Here is a 21,678-nt window from a genome sequence, read left to right as displayed (position 1 = left end):
AAAGTAAGAGATAGAGCTAGGAGTTCCCTTGGAAGAGAGAGAGAGAGAGAGAGAGAGAGAGAGAGAGAGAGAGAGCTTAGGCACGAGGAGCTCAACCCGTGCCTTGGCCCCTCCTCGTGCTAGCTCTTCCTCTTGTGTGTCGTCTCACCATGCTAGTTGGCGTCCCATTTTCTTGCCCATACACCTTTACTTAAATATATTTTGAAATCTTTCCTCCATTCATGTGGTCTCCAAATATACTTAGTAACTTTAGGGGTTAACAAGCTGTAATCCTCATTAATTAGATATATCTGTAATGAGAATTTACAAAAGTTGTGTAATACTCATTACAATGAAATTTTATTAAAAAAGTTAAATGCTAAAATGATAAATCAAACAGTATAATTGTAAAATCAAACATTGTAATATGTGTATGTCAAAGTTTGCATGTACTTTATGTGTACATGTCATTACTATTTTTATATTCTGAATAGGAAAAAAAACAATAGAACTAATTATTTTCACCATTAGATCTATGAAGACACTAAATAATATATATAATAAAAGGCAAATTAATCAAAATTTAATTATCTCCAATTTTTAAAAATGCTAATGAACTATATTATAACACATTGACTCATCTCTCACAAGTAAAACTGAAAGAGCAATAAGATATCTCCATCATGTAGGCTTAAAATAGGCTATTATAAATTTTCTCCCTGTATATTTAATATGTACACCTCTCGAAGTTGCCTAGAAGAATGATATTATAATTAGTAGAGAAGAGCCAAGCTTTCTGAACCTGCTAATATGAACTTTGATAATCATCCTACACAGACCAAAGTTGAATTCATTGAAATATACTTCCAAGCTTCCAACAGAAGACTAAATGTTCCCACCATCACTGAAATCAGAACCATTTTCATCAGAATCACATGAACTCCGGAAGCTCATGTCTTCAATTTGAAGTGTAGTAGTGTTGCTTGAGATTTCACCACCTGGTCTAAGAGAATCTTTCATGTCTACTAAAATATACGGTTCTACTAGTTTCCAGAACCAGGTTGAGTTGCTTCCCAGGAAACCAATCCAATAAACACTCCCCTTCCTCTTCACTCGACACTCCAGGGACCTTGCTTTCAAGCTTTTAATAACCTTCTCAACACCATCCTCATTGCCCTTGAGCTTTAACACAATGTCTCCTGATGAGGTCCTATGTCCCCCATACATATACCAGTATGCAAGAACACATGGAGACAGCCACCGATGGATCAAGTTTGGAATTGTTCGTCTCCCCTTTGGCCAAAACTGGTCCGCATAAAAACCAAAGTAAGAGTGTGAGATGGTGACAAATCTATATGGTACATCCTCATTACCATTATTGGTCTGGCACGAAGGATGCAACCACTCGTGATATAGGTAATGAATATGCCTCTTCAAAAGATAATGTGGGCCAGAATTCTCCCTGAACTCAAAGCGGATTATGTGATTCTTTCTATCTTCATCTGAATCAATTTGCAACCCTCCTAGCAGCAGACCCACCAAGATCTCTCGTTGTTCTTTGCTTAGCTTTATGCTTACTGGTCTTTTAATATTTTTTCTGGTCAAGCTGAGGACAAAATCAATCTTTTCCATCAACGATGATTCAATGTCATATTTTTTTTGGCACATCAAATCATATATCTTCTCTGCCTTCACATGATCACCGGATGAAAGGTATCCGCATAATATGGTGTTGCACGACCGAGCATTAACACCAATAGCAACATCATTCTGCATCTCACAAAAGATTTCCTCAGCTTTGCCTAGGTTACCAACTTTGACCAAAGAATCCAGGTATATACTATAAACAGTACAGCTAGGTTGACATCTCTCAAGGCACTGCGTGAAGGCTAACTCTACTTTGTCATGGAAGCCTAAATTATAGTACATATTCATTATATAAATGAAAGATGGAACAACAGGCTTCAAACCGCTGCCCATGAACTCCTTCATGAGGGATTCTGCAAGTTCAATTTCTTGAGCTTTACATAAGATCTCTATGATTTTATGATATGGTGCGACATTGTTTGAACCCAAATGCTCCTTCATCTCTCTGAATATATTCAATGATTCTGTAGGATCTCCAATATTTCCATAAATTTCCATCATATACACAAAAGCCTGAGACGGAATAGCACCACCAAGATTGAGAACTTTGGACCAAGTCTTTTCTGCTTCCTCCACATCCCCATCCTTTGAGCAAGCCCTCAAGATGGACACAAGCACTTCTCTTCCCTCCTCAATACCTGCTTGATGCATCTCTTTCCTTAACGCTGTTATCCTTTCTTTATCGATGGTGTCCTGATAACTATGTAGCCAAATTAAGCCAGCATATATATCCTTATGTACCTCAAAACCAGTTGTTACCAAATTGTGAAAAATAAATTCAGCTTGCTTCAAATAATGTTTTGCAGAGCTTCCAGGTTTGTTAACAATAGATTTGAATAGAGAATTGTGTAAGCCAAGTCGCGGCTGGTAACCTCCTAATTGAATCATTCGATTGTAGATGCTACATGCTTCTTCTAAGCAACCTTGAACGGGAGCACTAAGATAAGCAACAACCAATATGTGAAATGTAGACTCACTAGGAACTCGCCCCTGCTTGATTATATCATCAAATATCTCCCGACATTTTGAGAACTTCCGTTCCTTGCCCATGTAATCAGCTAGTTTGGTGGCAAGAGCAAAATCAAATCTATACCAGTGTTGTTGCATCATCCATTTGTACACCTATAAAAATTAAACTGAATTACAAAACAGCAATTAATTCGAAATGTAGTCATTCTTGTTAACCCAAGATAAGCAAACAAAACGGGTTGTGATCACATGATAGAGGGAAACCATTTTGATGAACCAAAAGAGATTGATTAACCTGTTATAATGATTAATTCAGAACAGAAGTTCCCTAAACATTGAAACATTAATAGAAAAAGCCAGGATCCCTACAAACGCAATCACCCTTCTTTATACACTCATGCCATTATAGAATAAATTGCAACCTAACACACACACACACGCTTTCCTACCATCCGAGTGCAACTAAGGAACAGTATAACACACACATGGTTATCTTGAATCCGAATCCACTGGACTAACATTTGGCTTCTGCTAAGAACCAAAAGAAGAAGGTAATCCTAACTAACCATAAGATAAGACAGAAAGAGAGCATGGAAATGGACACTCATGACAACCAAAGTAATACCTTGAACCCAGTTTCATTCTCTCGAATCCTCATACAATGGACCGCTAAGTAAGTTGTGTCTTCTTGAGTCAGCCACTTCTTCTGCGCATTCAGTATCCGAACCAACGTCCCCGTCTTATGCGCGGGCAACTCCTTACACAGCCACGCCAGCTTCGACCTTCGCCACTGCTCCGGCAGTTCATCGAGCTCCTTCATCTCCAGAACGGGCGCCGAAAGGTGCTTCATATCAACTGATGAGAACTTTTCTTCGGAGTCAAATGGGTCACTTTCAGGGAAACTACCGAAACCCCCACCATCATCTTCCTCCGTTGGTTCGTTCTCCAAGTGTTCGACAAAAGTACTGGAAGAAGAAACCGAGGGGAATTGGCGGGGCATGGTGACGCAGAAGAGTGGGGAAGTGGAGATTGGTCGAACAAAGCGGTGGCTGAAGCAGGAAGCATGGCGGCGGTGGGAGAGGGCAAGAGAGCGGAGGAAGAGGAGAGAGGAGAAATGGGAGGCGCGCATAGGAAGAGATGGGAGGAGAGTTTTAGGGTTAGAGGAAGGGAGGGTGAGAGGGAGAAGGGAGGAAGAGAAGTCTGGTTCAGGAGGAGCTCTGCTGCTCAGCAGAAGCATGTCTTTGAGTGAGGCCACTTCGTCTTTGCTTTGCTACTCAAAAACAAAGCTTTAAGATTGAGGCTGTCGTTTTGTTTATGCCTTATTCACATTTCTTTCTATTACGTGTCGTTTTACAGCACAGGCTACAGTTAGAGATAGAGGTCAATAAGAACGGGCCAGGACCCGACTGTAGTGTTGTACCAAATCGACACTAGCACGACCGTATAAAAAATATATATAAGTTTGGGCACAATTATAACAAAATGATATAAATTATCACGACATGAACCATATAAACTTATTAGATAATATTATATTATTGATAATGTGTGAAAATATTAGAACATATATAAGATTTATGAGCTACATGTTAAAAATTTTATAATTTGATAATAGTAAAAAAAAAGTTTCGGTGTAAATCTCCAAATTATTAAGTTTGGTATTGTAAAATTCTTTTTGGCAATTTAGGTGTTAAAATATTGGGTTAAGATATAAAATGGCCCTCAATTTGGTAATTAAGTTAGTAAATATTTACTTTTTAAAAAAATTAAGAAAATGGTCAAATCTAATAAATTGGCTAATAAAAATTATAAAAATATATATAATAACAAAATTAAGTTACATAATTTTTTTTAGTATTGCATATTATTATATTGTAACAAAAATAAATAAATATATTAGATCATTTAAATATATACAGCAGTATTAGATATATCGTAGTACAGAAAATTAATATACCGTAGTAATAAAATTATATACCATGCACAAAGAAATTATAACAATACTAAATTGATACTCAAAAAATATATATATCATGCTAACAAAATTATATATACCACCATTAAAATATGAATACATACCAAAAAATTTCTATATAAGAAAATAGAAACTAAATATCATATTAAATAAATAATATATTATAGACAACAAAATATAAGAATATTTTTTATTTAAGGAAATATATTTCTATTTAAGGAAATAAAATAAATAATTGATTTTCTGATAAATGAATATTTTATATTCATTGAATCTGGACAAAATCAATTATGTAATATTCTATATATGGTCAGATTTCTATATTCATTACCTGATTTGATTTCCTGAATTAATTGTCAAAATATTCTGACAATTAATATGGCGCAGATACTGATGGAGTATCTCACCTATAAATATAGGGTCTCGGTCCCCGAGCTCCTCATTCATTCTGTTCATAACAGCAAATTCCATCTAAAGAGAGTTGAGAGAGCGAGGAAGCCCGATTACCCACATCAATCGGTTTCTTTTGCAGATCAAGCTTATGTGGGACTAAAGCTCAAAGATTCAATGGCTGGAGGTATTTCGATCCTTAAATTATAGTGCATATATGATTTATTAATTCCGCACTTTATTCATAATCATGTATGTTTTTAGTCTATACAAATAATTGTCTAACAGTTGGTATCAGAGCGAATTATATATCTCTGCCTTGATTTAGTTTGAGTTTAATATATATATACGTATATACGGTGTTCATATATATATATATATTATATATTCGTTTTCGGGTTCGTATATACATTCATATTATATATATTCATATTATATATATATATTTTCATATGTATATACCTATATTCATTCAGTTTATATATATATATATATATTCATATACATTCTGTTTATATATATTCAGTTTATATATATATATTCATATACAGTTTATACATATATATAGATATTTTCTTCATTTCATTAGGTATATATATTGTATATATATATGTTCATATATTCATTATTTCATATTGTTTATATACCTAAATGCTATATATAAATATATACATATATACATTTTATGATTACATATATATACATACTGTACATTATTTTATTTTCTGTATATATATATGTATATATGTTTATATATACATCATACATTCTGAATCAATACATTCATATATTAATATAGATTGTTCTAAAGCATGAAAATTCATTTTGAAAAACAAAGAAATCTCCAAAGAAAAAAAAAAAAATTCGGACCCGAAATTTTTGGTAATTTTAAAGTCTTTGTTTTACGTGTTTTCGATGCATGAAATCTATATGAATGGCTTAATTTTTTCATTTAGATCATTTTGGAATTGATTTCATGAATTTTGGTCGTCGGTGTCGTTTTTCAAGGTAGTTTTTTCAAAAAAAAAAAAGGAAAATTAAGAAAAATTTAAGAAAATTCAAAAATTTTATTGTTTTGATTTATTTTTGGAATTTTATTTTATTTCCTTATTTTTGTTGATTTATTCAATTAAATTACATTTGTTTTAAACTTTCTATTCTTATTTAACATATATCTTCATATATTATATGTTTTTTTTTTTTTTGAAAAAGGGGAAACTTTATTCAAAAAGACAAACAATACACACAAAGGCAAAAAGCCAACAAAAGAACCAGCTGCTGCCGAAACCAGAAAGAGGGAGCAGCACCCAATTACCAACTGTTAATTACATTTATAAAATACATATTCTTCCTGCAATCCTCAAACGGACCCTTACCCAGTAACCTCAGCTGAACAATTTTACGCACATCCAAACTAACTCTTCTAGGGGCGGCACAACAAAGATCATATATTATATGTTATTTAGTAATAAATTATTATGAAAAGTTTTTAACTTGGTAAATTAATTACATGCTTTATTTTTACATATAATTATAATAATTGTGATATTTTAAGAATGTGAATATCTAATTATTCTACAATTAAGTGCGCAATTATTATATTTGTTTACCAATTAAGTAATTTACTGATTGAATTAATTGATAACCTGCCATTAAGTACATTCTTTAATTTTGCATTTAATTCATTTCATATAATTAATTGTACTAATTTGTATATTTACCTTATTTATACAAATTAATTATTAGTGCAAATATTTAAGATATTATATGGTCATAAATGCATTTAAAGGTCTTTACAAGCAATATAGTAGTGACTTTGTTTTAAAATTAGCAAAGATCTTTATGTTCCAAGCTTCTTTTGAAACTTGATTTAGACACATTTAAAGGTCTTTACTATAAAATGATGTCACTCATAAAGATATGCAAGTTCAATCTTACAATAAGAAATGTGTTATTAATAAGAATTCTTCTACATTATAGCACCAAAAATTATGGAACATATATCCATAAATAGAATAAATGTTAGTAAATGGTGGGGATATTCATTACACTAATTTTACTAACTTTATTTAGAACTTGTGTGAAATTCATTAAGAATATGTATTCCAACAAGTCAAAATCGGTGCATATTAGAATTCTATCATATTAGAAATCATACAAGTCAATTAATTTTGAAGACATGGACTCAAATTTTGCATCTCTTTTTTAATGATTACTCACATAAATTATTTTTCTACAAAAGTATAGATTTATATGTTTCAAAGACATTTAAATCTTAAGTAGAGAAATAATGTATTTTGCATATTAAGATAGTGAGATGAAATATAAAATGGAGAATACTACATTAAAATTCATGAGTATGGATAAATTCCCAGTCCATTTGTAAAGTTTCTTTAAAAGCATGAATTCATTGTCCAATACATATGCCTGGTACACCTAAATCATAGTGTGTGATAGATTTAAGAAACTAAGCATTTTTTTGGACATGGGGTGGAGCCTACATAGCAAACTCCAAACCTTCCTAAATCTTTGTCTATTGATACTCTTAAATGGGGGTGTACATATCGAATCGCGTTATAACCAAAGTTGTTTCTCAAACATATTTTGAGTTGTGATAAGGTTGAAAACCGACTTGATGACATGTACACATTTTATAAATACCCATATACAGTTAGAGTACAATTGTCAAAGAAAAGATATGGGCCCAAATACCATAAATAAGCATTTCATCATAAAAGCTATAAGGTCTAAGGGTTACATATTTTATTATCCATCTCACAATACTAGAATTGTGGAATTAAAAATTGACTTGATCAGTGGGAGTGATCAATCTAGGAACCTAGTTTCTGAGAAAGATCATTCATATTTTCTCAAACTTCCACCTCAAGTATTAGATTAATTGTGATTTAGTACAACAACCCTTAAGGTTAATGGTTATTGAGAATTCATAACTAATCATTAATAATCTACAAGTCATTGATAAAATTCTAATAAGTTATGTTATTTAGTAATTACTTATAATTTCTAAAATAACATGCATATTGAACCATTTGCTCTTTTAAGAGTTTGTTGGTCCATCCTTAAGATGACTTATTAGAACAATAAAATCAATATTTTCTAGTGATTACATTTTGTACAATAAGAGTTCAACTACAATATTAATTTGAGACACAAATTAAATTATAGAATGATAAAGAATTGAAGTTGTAGTACAATATGCCATGAATGGAGAAATGAATATCTTAAAGAGCAATAAAGTTTATCTTCAGTAAAGTTGCCTAATAGGGTGGAGAACATTAATTAAGCATAAGTTTTTTCACCAATAATATTCATTAGGCAACATTGAGAAACATAAAGATATAAAAGAATATTCATTGCTAAGAAGTTCATTTTGAAATAAGAATCAATAACAAAGGAGATTTACATTCTCACTTGTTTTTATAAATGATTCTATTATAGATCTTGGCATTTGTTGCTCGTTTCAATTTATTAATCAATTTCAAACAGTGAACTAGAGGAGAAGGTATACAGACTGCCATAAAGATTTTTCTCTAATAGTGGTGAACATATGCAAGCTTAAGGTGTCTACTTATAGATTAAAACAAACATCTCACAAGTTGGTATTATATCATCTTTTCCTTTAGGTTTGAAAAGAGAATTATGGAAATAATTACATACCAGAAGGTTAGTGGGAGTAATATTTGTTTTATACATAGACAATATATTACTTGCAAATGATGATAAAAGTTTTCTATATGAGGTGAAATAATTCATATCTCATATTATTATTTTGAGATAATGAATATAAATAACATGTATAATTTTAATTAATTAGAGAGTAGCCACAGCATCTCTCTGATTAAATAAAATTATGTATTATTCATCTGATATAACTTTTATCTTTAAGTGTGATAAATTTAACTCAAACCAACATCTGAAAAATGATTTGGAATGAAAATAAATTAAGAACATTCATTTTCTTCTATTTTAGAAGCCTAATGTATTCTTAAGAGTCTGAATAAGACTTTGCATTACATTTGTTTCAATATCGTTAAGTAGTATTAGAATAACTAAAGTTAAGACCACTTTATTCTTCATACAAAGTGATGAGGTGTCTTTAAGATACTAAAAATTATATTCATACATATTTTGTTAAGATGAATTGACCATCTGGAAATATAGTTAACCAATTAGATTCTAACGTACTTCACTGGTTATATTGATTCACGTAAATCAATATTTTTTTACATCCTTAAGATTGCCAGTAAGTTGTATTGTAGAGAATCTTAATTGTTATTTCAACTAGAGAAGTCAGATTCATTTATTATTTTGAGGATACATCTCGCATGATGTATTATAGAGTTTCATAGTAGGCCTAGAGTTCAGAATTACAGTTTCATTAGGCCATTAAGAAAATTTTGCGATAAATTCAGCTACAATATTTATGGCTAATAACTATAAGAGTACTGGTCGAAGCTAGCATATCGACATTAAGTATTTAGTCATAAAAAGGCGTGATAAATGGTCATTAATCACGCAAACTGAATTGGGTAATCGCATATCCTTGACTAAAGGCATGCCGCAACACAAATTCAAGGATCATAAAGTAAATATGGGATTCAGTTAACCCATATGGAGTTTTTTATTTGTACAACCAAAAATTATTCAATGAAACTCTAATTTCGATATTTTATCATATTTATGTGCACCTTAATTTCATCTAAGAAAATTATCGTAAGAGGACCTGAATAAACATAAGGGTTAAGGTTTATTCGCTTAAGTACATTGCCACATAAAGCACATTGTTATATAATAAATATATCGTAATACATGGAAGATAATACTCGACTTATAATGAGGACATTTCGCTATGATTCGTATGTTTATTATATAATGAGGAACGTTTGGGTTTGAATGTTTTAGTCTAAATGCTGACCAAGTGGGAGAATATAAGAATATTTTTTATTTAAGGAAATATATTTCTATTTAAGGAAATAAAATAAATAATTGATTTTCTGATAAATGAATATTTTATATTCATTGAATCTGGACAAAATCAATTATGTAATATTCTATATATGGTCAGATTTCTATATTCATTACCTGATTTGATTTCCTGAATTAATTGTCAAAATATTCTGACAATTAATGTGGCGCAGATACTGATGGAGTATCTCACCTATAAATATAGGGTCTCGGTCCCCGAGCTCCTCACTCATTCTGTTCATAACAGCAAATTTCATCTAAAGAGAGTTGAGAGAGCGAGGAAGCCCGATTACCCACATCAATCGGTTTCTTTTGCAGATCAAGCTTATGTGGGACTAAAGCTCAAAGATTCAATGGCTGGAGGTATTTCGATCCTTAAATTATAGTGCATATATGATTTATTAATTCCGCACTTTATTCATAATCATGTATGTTTTTAGTCTATACAAATAATTGTCTAACACAAAAATCATATACCATACAATAAAACGTATATACCTATAATAAAAAATAAAACAAAATAATATAATATTATTAAAAAAATATATATATCATATTTATAAAATTATATATCACATTTATGTATACTAAAATAAAAACTAAACATGCATTATCTAAAATAAAATGATATACTATACAATAAAACTTATATACCATATAACATAAAATATATACCTTACAATAAAAATATATATAATAATAACAACAAATAAAAATAAAAATATATACGATGCTAATAAAATTATATATCATGTCAACAAAAGTACAATAGAAAAAAAAAGTTAAATATTATTTAAAAAAATTATATACCGTATAACAAAAAATACATATACCATACACCAAAACATATATACAAAAAATAATAATAATAAAAATATAGATTACTAATACATATATATATGTATACTATACTAACTAAATTATATACCACAATTAAAATATATATACCATCACCATTGTATATAATAAAATAAAAACTAATTAAATATTATTTAAAATAAATAATCATACAATCAAAAAATATAAAAATAATAATTAAATATATGTAGCATGGCAATAAAATTATATACATACATTAAAATATTTTTATTATGCTAATAAAATTATATACTACTATTATACATATCATAATAAAAAATAAATATCATCTAAGAATAATAATATATCATACAACAAAATAGAAATATACCCTACAACAAAATCTATATACCAACAACCCAAAACAACTCATAAAAAATTAAAAAAAATTGACATAACTTTAAAATAAAAAAGATTTTAATAAAACTAATATAGATATACCATAATGCTTAAATAATTTGCTTCCAATTCTAAAAAAAAAAAAATTGAAATGAGGACATTTACTAATATAGTCTTATGATTTAGGGTCATTTGCTATATTTTTTTGAAATGAGGACATAAACTAACATACTCCTATGATTTGGGGCCATTTACTATAATTTCCCTAAAATATTTGTTTATCTATTGTGTGATTTCTATGTGCAATTAAACTGATTTTATTTTCATGATATTGTGTCTTTATTGCTCTTTTCTATCAAAAGAAAGAATCATTTTTCAGTTGTCTATTTTCTTGTTTTGGAAACTTCTTGTAAGAGAAGAAATTCTTTTATGAAAAGTTGGTCTTATTTGGAAACTTTGACCATTTCTTTTCCTCTTTATTGTGATCGATTGTGTCTTGATAAGATCAAATCAAGCACACTGTTTTTGGCAGGAATGAAGTCCATGTTCATGATCGAGCACCTATTTGGCAAGTTTCCTTTCTGGTATGGTTTGTTGTTGCAGAAACCTGATTCTAATGCTGCAAAACAAATTTTTTTTAGGGAAGTTTGAATAGTTGTGGAATCAATTTTGTGGTCGTCTCTAAGGTTCCTATGTTCTACAAATAGAACCTAGGGAGCAGCCAATCGGTTCAACTCTTCTAGCTTTTGTTTTTATTTTTTTGCATATTTTCATTAGTGAAGAGAGAGATCTTTTTGTAAGAACCTAGTTGTTCATCTAGGTTTTAGTGTTTATATATTTGTTCTTATACTGGTCTTAGGATTGGTTAGAATATCTTGACTGAACAAGAGAAAGGTCTTTGGGAGAAGACTTGTTCAAGCCTTACTTCGGGAGGAAGTAAGCACTCACACCTCAAAGACGAAGGGAGTTCGTTGTTTGATGGTGGTTCAGAAATCAAATTCGTGAAGTGTATTACAAAGGATTGTGGCAAAGATTTAAAAGGAGTCTAATCTTGAATAAGTCAATTATCTTTTAATTTTTTGAGACTTTACTAATTGATTTCTCTCTGGGCGTGGCCCCGTGGACTAGGAGTGTTCGAAAGAACACTGATACCACGTACAAATGTCTTGTGTCAAGTGATTTTATTTTCTGCTGAAATTTTAATTTCTGCTGAATTTATTTTTCTGGTATCGCTTTGTTTCTGTAGAACTGTGTTCTGCTGTAACAGAATTATATTCTGCTACTACAGACTGTGACAATTAATTTTTTTAAAGTTTTTCTGTAATAATTATTAGCAATAGAAAAAACTCGGTTTTTTCAATTGGTATCAGAGCGGGATACTAAACTCTTAGTGTGGTCCTTTAACATTTCGTGTGTTTTTGTGCAATATGTCATTTTTTACAGAAGGAAGTGTTGGAAATTATTTTACCAGGATCTTAGATCTACTCTCAAGTATGTTGATTAACACCCTAAATATGAACTTCTAAAACGATTATGAAATAAACACATATAAAGTATTAGAAACCTTACATTGGGTGCAGCGGAATATAATGACTCCTTCCGGTCAGATATCTAGCCCTTGATTCCTTTCTGTAGCAGAGCATTATCAATATCTGAACCTGGATCTCTTTCTCTCCTTCTTTAGTGCTGAAGCTCCTTCTTGTTGAAAGTCTTTCTTCACGATCTTCCTCACTATGATTGAGGTATCACTTGCTGTGTGTGGGCACTACTCTAATCACTTAAGTGGTTTCGAAAATTCTTCCTGGCGGCTAGGTATAGAGAGAGAAGGCTCAGGTTTTTCTCTGAAGGAAAAAGTAGAAAGTTAAGTGTAAATTTCCTGAAGCCTTCACTATCTATTTATAGCATTCCACTAGGGTTAGGTTTGAATTATTTGGCATTAAAATAATGAAAAAATCATATGATAAATGCTATAAAAGTGGCCGGCCCTAGCAATGTGGATTGGGGCCTCACTTTTTGCAATTTTGTAGTTTTATCATTTCTGCATCTCATTTTCTCAAAAACGCCAATTTACTAATTCAACCATTTAAATGTCAATTCTAACTATTTAATAACTATAAATAATTATTAAATAATATTGTCATTTATCATATTTATTAATTGAACCATACAAAGTATCATAATTAACAAATATGCCCCTAAAACTCTTTCTTTACAATTTCGTCCTTACTTAGTGAAAAATTCACAAATAGACATAGTCTAATTTGAGAATTATAATTGATTAATCAAAACCAATTATATGAGTCTTACAAGCAATATTATCTCAACTAGTGGGGGGACCATAGGTCTATATAACCGAGCTTCCAATAAGCAGATCAAGAATTTATAACCTAAATTCACTGACTTATTAATTCTTCGTTGAATCCACGCATAGAACTTAGAATGGCACTCTCAGTATATAGAATGCTCTATATGTTCCACCATATAGACACATCATTAGTTATCCATTGTTATAATCCTAATTTGATCAATGATCCTCTATATGAATGATCTACAGTGTAAAGGGATTAGATTACCGTAACATTACCATTACACCCTACAATGTATTTTATCCTTAAAACACTTAACCCCGTATAAATGATATTTCAGCTTATGTGAAATGAGTACTCCACCATTTATTTTCGTTTGGTCAAGCTTGAAGAAGATCATCCTTTACTTACTATTCGCCAGATAGAAGCTATAGATTCCATGTTTATGTTAGCGCTCCCACTCAATTGCACTACCGTGTTCCCAAAATGTACGTATCACCCTGACCCAAAAGTAGGCTTAACTAACAAATCAAAGAACATGAATAGCCTCTTGAGATTGAGCCTAATCATAACAGGATTGAGATCATTTGATCTAGGATCAACTAGGCGATATTGACTTGAATAGATATTACGGCAAGTTTAATAAATCTAAGTCAAAGTTCAATATCGGTCCCTTCCGATGCATACTCCATGCATCCAACCTGAGCTTTACTTTAACTAATGCTCTGGAAAGAACATAGCATTTCTCCAAATGCAAGTAAACTCTGTTGTAGATTATCATATCAGTAAAACCCTGTATCTGATAAATCTAGGAATCTTTATTCACATAGTCATGTTTACTTTCCAAAGTGTTGACTGCACAATAAATAGGATCAAGTATGTGAAAAGGGTTTCAGATGAATTTATACATTATGTACATATAATCATGAAATAAATCATGTGAACCATGCAACATTAAATGTTATTTCTGATCTATATTAATAAGTAAATCTGATAATATTAAAATGAGTTTTATTTAGGGCATAAATCCCAACAAACTCCCACTTGCACTAATATAAAACAAAAAGTGCGTTTCAAATAATCTCAACACCTTGATATACAAATCAAGTGTAGTAGTAGTAAACTCCTCGTAATAGGATCTGAAAGGTTGAATTAAACACAACCTTTTCTCCACCATTACTCTTCCTTTAATCACAAAATCATTGATAATGTGAAATTCCTCTCTATATGTCTACTCTTTTGGGATACTGGATTCTATACCTTTGGCAACTACTTTTGGTTAATCATGAAATAACACTAGTAGTTTAAGCAATTCGGAATGGTGCCAAAAATGTATAGAACTTTCCTTAGACTGAATAAGTACCTTTCCTGCAACTTTAACATTCAGTCCCTTTCTGGTAGACCTAGAGACTTCAGATAGGTTTTTACACTTCTCTAAAATTACTATTCCACCCCCAGAGTAATCACCATCTTATCAGAAAGATTTTCTAGCACAAAGGCAAATCTCGAAATCTGATGTGGTGTAGTCTAAGAGTTTAAAATACACCCTTATTGACTAACATATAGTTCCTCTTCTTAATCTTAAGATTTACTTGATTGTCTTTCAATGTTCTTCTCCTAGATTAATCTGATACCTACTCATTACTCCCACTCAACAACAGGTGTCTGGTCTATGGCATACTATAGCATATCTGAGACCTCTCACTGTTGATATAAGAAATTCTTTCATGGCTTTATCTTTTCTGAAATAGTTGAGACTTTTCCTTAGATAAATAAAATCTATGCCTAGAAGTCGAGAAGCTTCCATAGATTGCCATTAGATAGAAAATGCTTCAGCATCTTACTAAAGTAAGTTGCTTGCATTAGAGTAAGTAATTACCAGGTATACCATAAGCCATAGGTTTAGATAAACTCAAACCTATGATACTAGGAACAGGAAGTCTTGTTAAGTCCATTGAATAGACTTATACACGAAATTTCCTTTTATGTCCTTGTAATAGAAAGTTTAGGTTACTCCATGTGAATGGATTAAACCATAGTTCTATTGGCTTTTCTTCTTAGTTTCTTATCTTGACAATCCATTACTTGTTTAAACTCACAATGGATTTTAATCACTAGTGTCTTCCAAGTCATAAGAAGGTGAGTTTCTAGAAACTCTCCCACTACGACAAGGTACCGTGAATTATGTCTAAGAAAACTAAATGGTATAGATCTCTTCGGTTGTGACAAGACAACAGAGGCAGTGGGATCATCATATGTCAAATAAGATGATAGAACACTTTTTGAATCAAGAAATAAATATCTCCTTTATTTGCTACTTTATTTTCAGACTTAGTCATTTTCTTAGAAAAGTAGTATTTGTTTAAACAAACACTTACTTATCTATTGACTATGGGATGGTCCACCCCTAATCACTTAGAATAGCTAACAAACATGCAAACCATGGTTAACAGTTCTAGCTTTTCTTAAGATTTTGATTAGGTCATCCATGAATCTAGTAATGATTTACATTAAGTATACAACCATTACATCATTTTGAAATTGTATTACCATAGAAAGACTTAGGCAACGACTAGTAACTAATCATCAATATGCAAATCGAAATTTCTGGGGAGGTAAGTTTGGATATAATTCAAAAATTAATTTAATGATCTTTGAACTGCATATCTATTGACTATTTCTCCACCCCTATCAGTTCGCAAGATCTTTAACCACTTACCTTAATGGTTTTAACCATTGCTAGAAATTTATGAAATTTTTCAAACATTTCAAATTTCTTTGCATAAGGTATAATCTAGAGTGATCGTTTTAAGGATACAACGAAAAACTCATATCTATCCCCGAATGTACATCCATCTACGATTGAGATGAACAACTTTCAGTGGATGTAGGCATATTAACTCTTTGCAGAGATTGATCTTGTCAAAACCACTATGAACAAGATACAAATGCCATAGATTAATAAAAATGTGGTTGTGTCTTTTTGATGACTTAGGTTTAGTTACATCAAAGAGTTCTTAGAATAGTGCAAGTGGATCCAGGTCACAGAATACTAAACTTATATTCCATACAGTTTGAATCCATTGATAGAAGATGGATATTAAACATTTGTGAAGGTGTAACTGCATTGCATCCTGGAATTAGAAATATAAGAAAATTTCTGTTTAGAATCTAAAATTAAAGTCAAAGACTTAAATTTATACCAAATATACATGAGTAATTCTTTCTTGGACCACCACTACTAATTTTAACTCTAAGCCATATTTGCCCATACAAGTAGGAGATTTCTAAGATTGAGGATTTATATCATTTTGGGATAGAATTTTGGGATTATAATCATATGCGTCATTAAATTTCTTAAGAGAAAATAGAATGACATGAAATGATTTATAGACCATTCATCCAATGATATGTTATTGAGCTAATTCGAAATGAATAAGCTAAGAGGAATTAGGATAATTTCGTTGTTTAAATAAGAATCCAACGATGCTTCGATTAGCGAAAGTCAAAGTAATCTTATTTATACAATCTTCTTGTTTCATATTGTAAAAATACTAGTCTAAGGTGTCATCAATTGATGAACAGCTAGATGTTGTGTAAAGCCCGCTTAGTTAATTTGGAAATTAGCAGTTATTTATGTTAATCAGGAAATTATTTATAGCTATTTAAATAATTTATCATTGTTAATTATGGAATTCAGATATGCATAATTATGTCATCAGTAGCTTTTATGTTTCGTATTTCCGGTGTCCGGTATTTTGGAACGCGGCGTTTGGCTCAGTAGAAATCACAACTTAGTATGTTAGTATTTTGGGGACGGGTTTTAGACATTGGGAATGTCGGGAATGGCCGGGAATTTAGAATGTCCCAAAAATACCCCTTTAGTATGAATTATGTGATTTTATGGTGGAGGGGCAAAATGGTCTTTTTGCCCCATTAGTGTTTTGTCTTATATGATTTATTAAATGGAAAATGAATAATTAATTATGTGATTATTTGGCTGAAATGGATTTAAAAAGATGGTATATTATGATATTAATTTCTTTTTCCAACACTTAGCTTTTTTTTTTGAAAAGAAATTCCACACACACACTCACTCAAAGCTCTCTCTTTCTCCCTCATTTCGGCTGAATCTTGGGCTGCTAGGGCAGAGATTTTCCTCTTCAAAGCTTGTGATTTTCTCCTCCTCTAAGTGTAATTCAAGTCTAGGTTTGATCCCTTTTATTTCCCTTTGTGTTCTATTCAAGAAAAATGATGAAAATGGATGAAATGCATGTGATTGTGAAATGTTCTTGTTCTTTGTGATTTTGTTGTTAATTTATGGATTCAAAGCATGATTTTTGATGTTAAATGAGTTGTGTGAAGCATGAGTAGCTAGGTTGTTCAAGCTTTTAAATTAATTGTGAAAATTGATGATTTTTGTGAGAAAATGCCATGTTTTGTTTCTGTATATTTGCTGGATGTTATTGTTAGTTTGCAGAGGTATTTTAATGCTTAGTTAAGTAGAATTAACTAGGCTAGGGTGCATGCTAGTGGGTTTAACCAAGTTTGAGTTCTTGAACTCAAAGCTTGGTCTTCAATGGTGAATTTTGCATGTGGGATTTCTGGGTAGGTTTGATGCTCTAGAATTGTTATTTGGGACCTATGGAAGAGGTCTGGAGAGTTTGGGATCAATTGGGTTCGAATTGGTCAAGATATGAGAATTTTTGGTTGCTGCCTGCGAGGAACCGGAATTCCGGTTGTGCATCCGGAATTCCGGATGGGGGTTCGTATTTTCCTAACCGGAATTCCGGTTGGGCAACCTGTCTTCCGGTTGGGGATTTTTCAGAACCCTAGTTTTCCTCGTTTTTGGGTTTTTAGGGGTATTGCCATGCTTTTTATCGATAGGGAAACTTTTAGTTTCAAGTTTTAGTCCCCGGGAAGTGATTTAGCGTGTCACTTATAGCGTTGTGATTTTTATGGTTTAGGAGCCGATGTCCGCCGTTCGGCTTCGGCCCGGTCGGGTGGCAAGCACACTGAAATCGGAATCCAGGTAAGATTAGTATAACAGTATGCATATGTAGATTACATGTTTAGCGTGCATGTAGGAAGCCTGTTAGATTACATTAGATATGTATTTAGGCTTCGAACCACCCAACCCTGTCACGTCGGTACGAGCCGGAGTATGACCAAGAGGAGTATGACCGGCTCGACCGATCAGCCGACACCGGTTGGTGGTTCAGTCTATTGACTTATCCCGTCGGTACGAGCCGGAGTATGACCAAGCCGGAGTATGACCGGTTCGACCGATCGGAGGATACTTGTCAATAGTACCGTCCCCGAACGTTCAAAACTCGGTACCATGTTGGACATGGCGGTAGTGCTCGCACCATGTTGGACATGGCGGTAGCGGGACTCGGCATCGTGTTGGACACGGCGATCGGTTTTATGTATGATATTATTATGCTTTTCTTACCGAGTCCGTCGACTCCGCGTTTACGTTCATGTGTAGGTAAAGGCAAGGCGATTGCCGATGGACCGTGAGCGAGCTTATGGGATTGTACATGTCGGGGCGGTTAGGCACTGAGCGTACGATCCTCGGGACGACGGGGCCGAGATTTTGTAACGGTCGTTAGATGACCTTATTTTGATGTAAAAATTGAATAGTAAAAGCGTTTGTAAATATTTTATAAATCGGGATCCCGAGACTTTTTGGTAAAATGGTTTATAAGTTTAATGAAAAAGCAAAATTTTAATTAATCACGTTTTTCCATAAACCTCGTTGATTAGCAACGAGCCGCACAAAGACGTTTAAAAATCACGTAATACGCCTAAATTAGTTAGGGTGTTACAATTTGGTATCGTAGCCGCTGGTTGTCTTCCGAAGATCGTCACGACATGTACAATCATCATCAGCAGTTAGCTCGGTTCACGGTTCAGTAAGCCTTTATTGCTTTAGTAGTTTATTTTATTCAGTTATGAAAAAAAAGAAAAGCCTGTTAGGAAGCATGTTAGTAGCCTGATAGTAGAATAGGCGCATGTTTCATTTCTAATTTCCAAATTAAGCGGCATTAGTAAGCTCGCCTTGAATACGACCTGATATGCCAACTCTTGGTTTCGCAGGCGGTTCTAACTAGATGGACGCCAGGCGGACTACCAGGAGTCGAGGCAACTCAGTGGGGTCGAATCAGGGAGAGGGAGCTCGGTTTCCCCCACCTGCTAGGGGCCGAGGTAGAGGTCCCCGAGGCAGGGCTCGTGGTCGGGGTGATGAGAACCCGCCACAGTCGCCCAGGCTCCCCACCGATCGTGGAGCCCCGAACCGGGAGTTGCGGTTTGCGGAGATGCAAGCCAGATCGAAGAGCAAGACCTCGAGATTCGTAGGTTGAGACGAGCCAGGTGCTCCCGCAGCCCAGTGCCGGCAGTTCCGGTGGCACCCGCCCCCGCCGCCTGTGCCGAGATGGTAGTGGCGGCCCATAGATTGGAGCCTTTGTATGAGAGGTTCCGAAGCAAGCACCTCCGTATTCCCGGGAGGTCCGGATGTGTCGAAAGCCGAGCAAAGGGCTTACGGTGATCACCGACTCGAACTTTATGGGTGTCACCGGCAACGACAGAGTGGTGTGCGCCACATTTCAGTTCCAGGAGGATGCCCTGGTATGGTGGGACATGGTGTCTCAGATTCACGATGTCACCACCATGACTTGGGAGAGGTTCCAAGAACTTTTCAACGCGAAGTACTACAATGAGGCGGTTAGAAGCGCCAAGAGAAAGGAATTCGTTCACCTGACCCAGCGGGAGAACATGAGTGTCACTGAGTATACTACTCAGTTTGACCGGTTGGCGAGGTTAGCCTCGGGAATTGTGCCGACCGACTTCAGCAGAAAGGAGAAGTACCTGGACGGGTTGAATCCCAAGATCAGGCATGACCTGATGATTACCACGGGACGACAAGACCACCTACGCTCGGATGGTGGAGAAGGCACTGCGAGCTGAGGGCGCAGTGGGGTGCATGTCAGAGTCAGCTAGTACTCCGATTAGTGGCGGAGCTCCTACCCCTCCTGCATCAGGATTTAGCAGGGGGAGTAGTGGTTCGGCCATTGATCAGAGGAAGAGGGCACCCACCGCTTCGGCGGCTCGAGTCGAACAAGAGGTTCCGGGGAACCGGAACGAGAGGAGTCGTCCCGGTGGTAATGAGACTCGCTTCTCCTATCCCGAGTGCCCTAGCCGCAAGAGGCACCATCGGGGAGAGTGCAAGGGGCGGGGATGCTTTCATTGTGGCATGCCCGGCACTTCAAGAGGGAATATCCCCGGCTCCGCCGGAGGCACCGAGAGCTCCAGCCGATGCCCACTCCGGCCGGGGTATTCGCGATCACGCAGCCGATGCGTATGCCGGCCCATCGGTTGTTACGGGTCGATTCTTATTAACGACTCGTTTTATTCGCGTCGTTTGATTCCGGGGCTACACGTTCTTATGTGGCGGCCAGAGTCTTTAGTAAGTTGGGTAGACCCTTTGATAGCTATGAGTCAGGGTTTGGAACCCCGTTACTCCGGCGAGAATTGGTTATCTCCAATAGGTGGATTAGGTCTATGCCGATCAGGATAGATGGTAGAGAGTTAAGCGCTGATCTGATAGAGATGAGCTTAGTCGAATTTGATATTATTTTAGGAATGGACTTCCTATCTAAATATTCGGCGAGCATTGACTGTAAGAGGAAGATGGTGGTCTTCCAACCGGAAAGTGAAGAACCGTTCGTATTTGTGGGTTCGGTTCAGGGATCTCGGATCCCGGTGATCTCGGCTATGTCAGCGAGAGAATTATTGCACGGTGGGTGCTTAGGGTTTTTGGCCGTGGTGGTGGACACCACTCGGCCAGACACCATTCGGCCAGAGGACATCAGAGTGGTTCGGGAATTTTTGGACGTTTTTCCCGAAGAACTTCCAGGGTTACCACCTCATCGGGAGATCGACTTTGTGATTGACTTGGCACCAGGGGTGGATCCGGTTTCCAAAGCCCCGTATAGGATGGCTCCAGCTGAACTTAAGGAATTGAAGATTCAGCTCCAAGGGTTGCTTGACCTAGGGTTCATTCGGCCCAGTGTGTCACCTTGGGGAGCCCCGGTTTTGTTCGTGAAGAAGAAGGATGGATCTATGAGGATGTGCATCGACTACAGAGAGTTGAACAAGCTGACGGTGAAGAACAAATATCCATTACCTAGGATCGATGACTTGTTCGATCAGCTTCAGGGGAAGACG

The 21,678-nt window shown here is 34.4% G+C and overlaps 1 protein-coding gene across 1 annotated transcript; it reads right to left on the bottom strand.

Annotated features, from left to right (window-relative positions):
* Nucleotides 1–513: 513 nt before the first annotated feature.
* On the bottom strand, nucleotides 514–3,915 carry LOC115703235 (pentatricopeptide repeat-containing protein At2g15820, chloroplastic). Its single transcript, XM_030630751.2, has 2 exons — nucleotides 3,221–3,915; nucleotides 514–2,748 (listed from the first exon to the last, which is right to left on the bottom strand). The coding sequence occupies exons 1-2, from the start codon at nucleotides 3,830–3,832 to the stop codon at nucleotides 865–867; spliced, it is 2,496 nt and encodes an 831-aa protein (XP_030486611.2). The 5' UTR covers nucleotides 3,833–3,915; the 3' UTR covers nucleotides 514–864.
* Between the last annotated feature and the right edge of the window lie 17,763 nt (nucleotides 3,916–21,678).

Source organism: Cannabis sativa, chromosome X (genome assembly GCF_029168945.1).
Source record: "Cannabis sativa cultivar Pink pepper isolate KNU-18-1 chromosome X, ASM2916894v1, whole genome shotgun sequence".
NCBI lineage: Eukaryota > Viridiplantae > Streptophyta > Magnoliopsida > Rosales > Cannabaceae > Cannabis > Cannabis sativa.
This window is presented reverse-complemented; position numbering and strand designations above follow the sequence as displayed.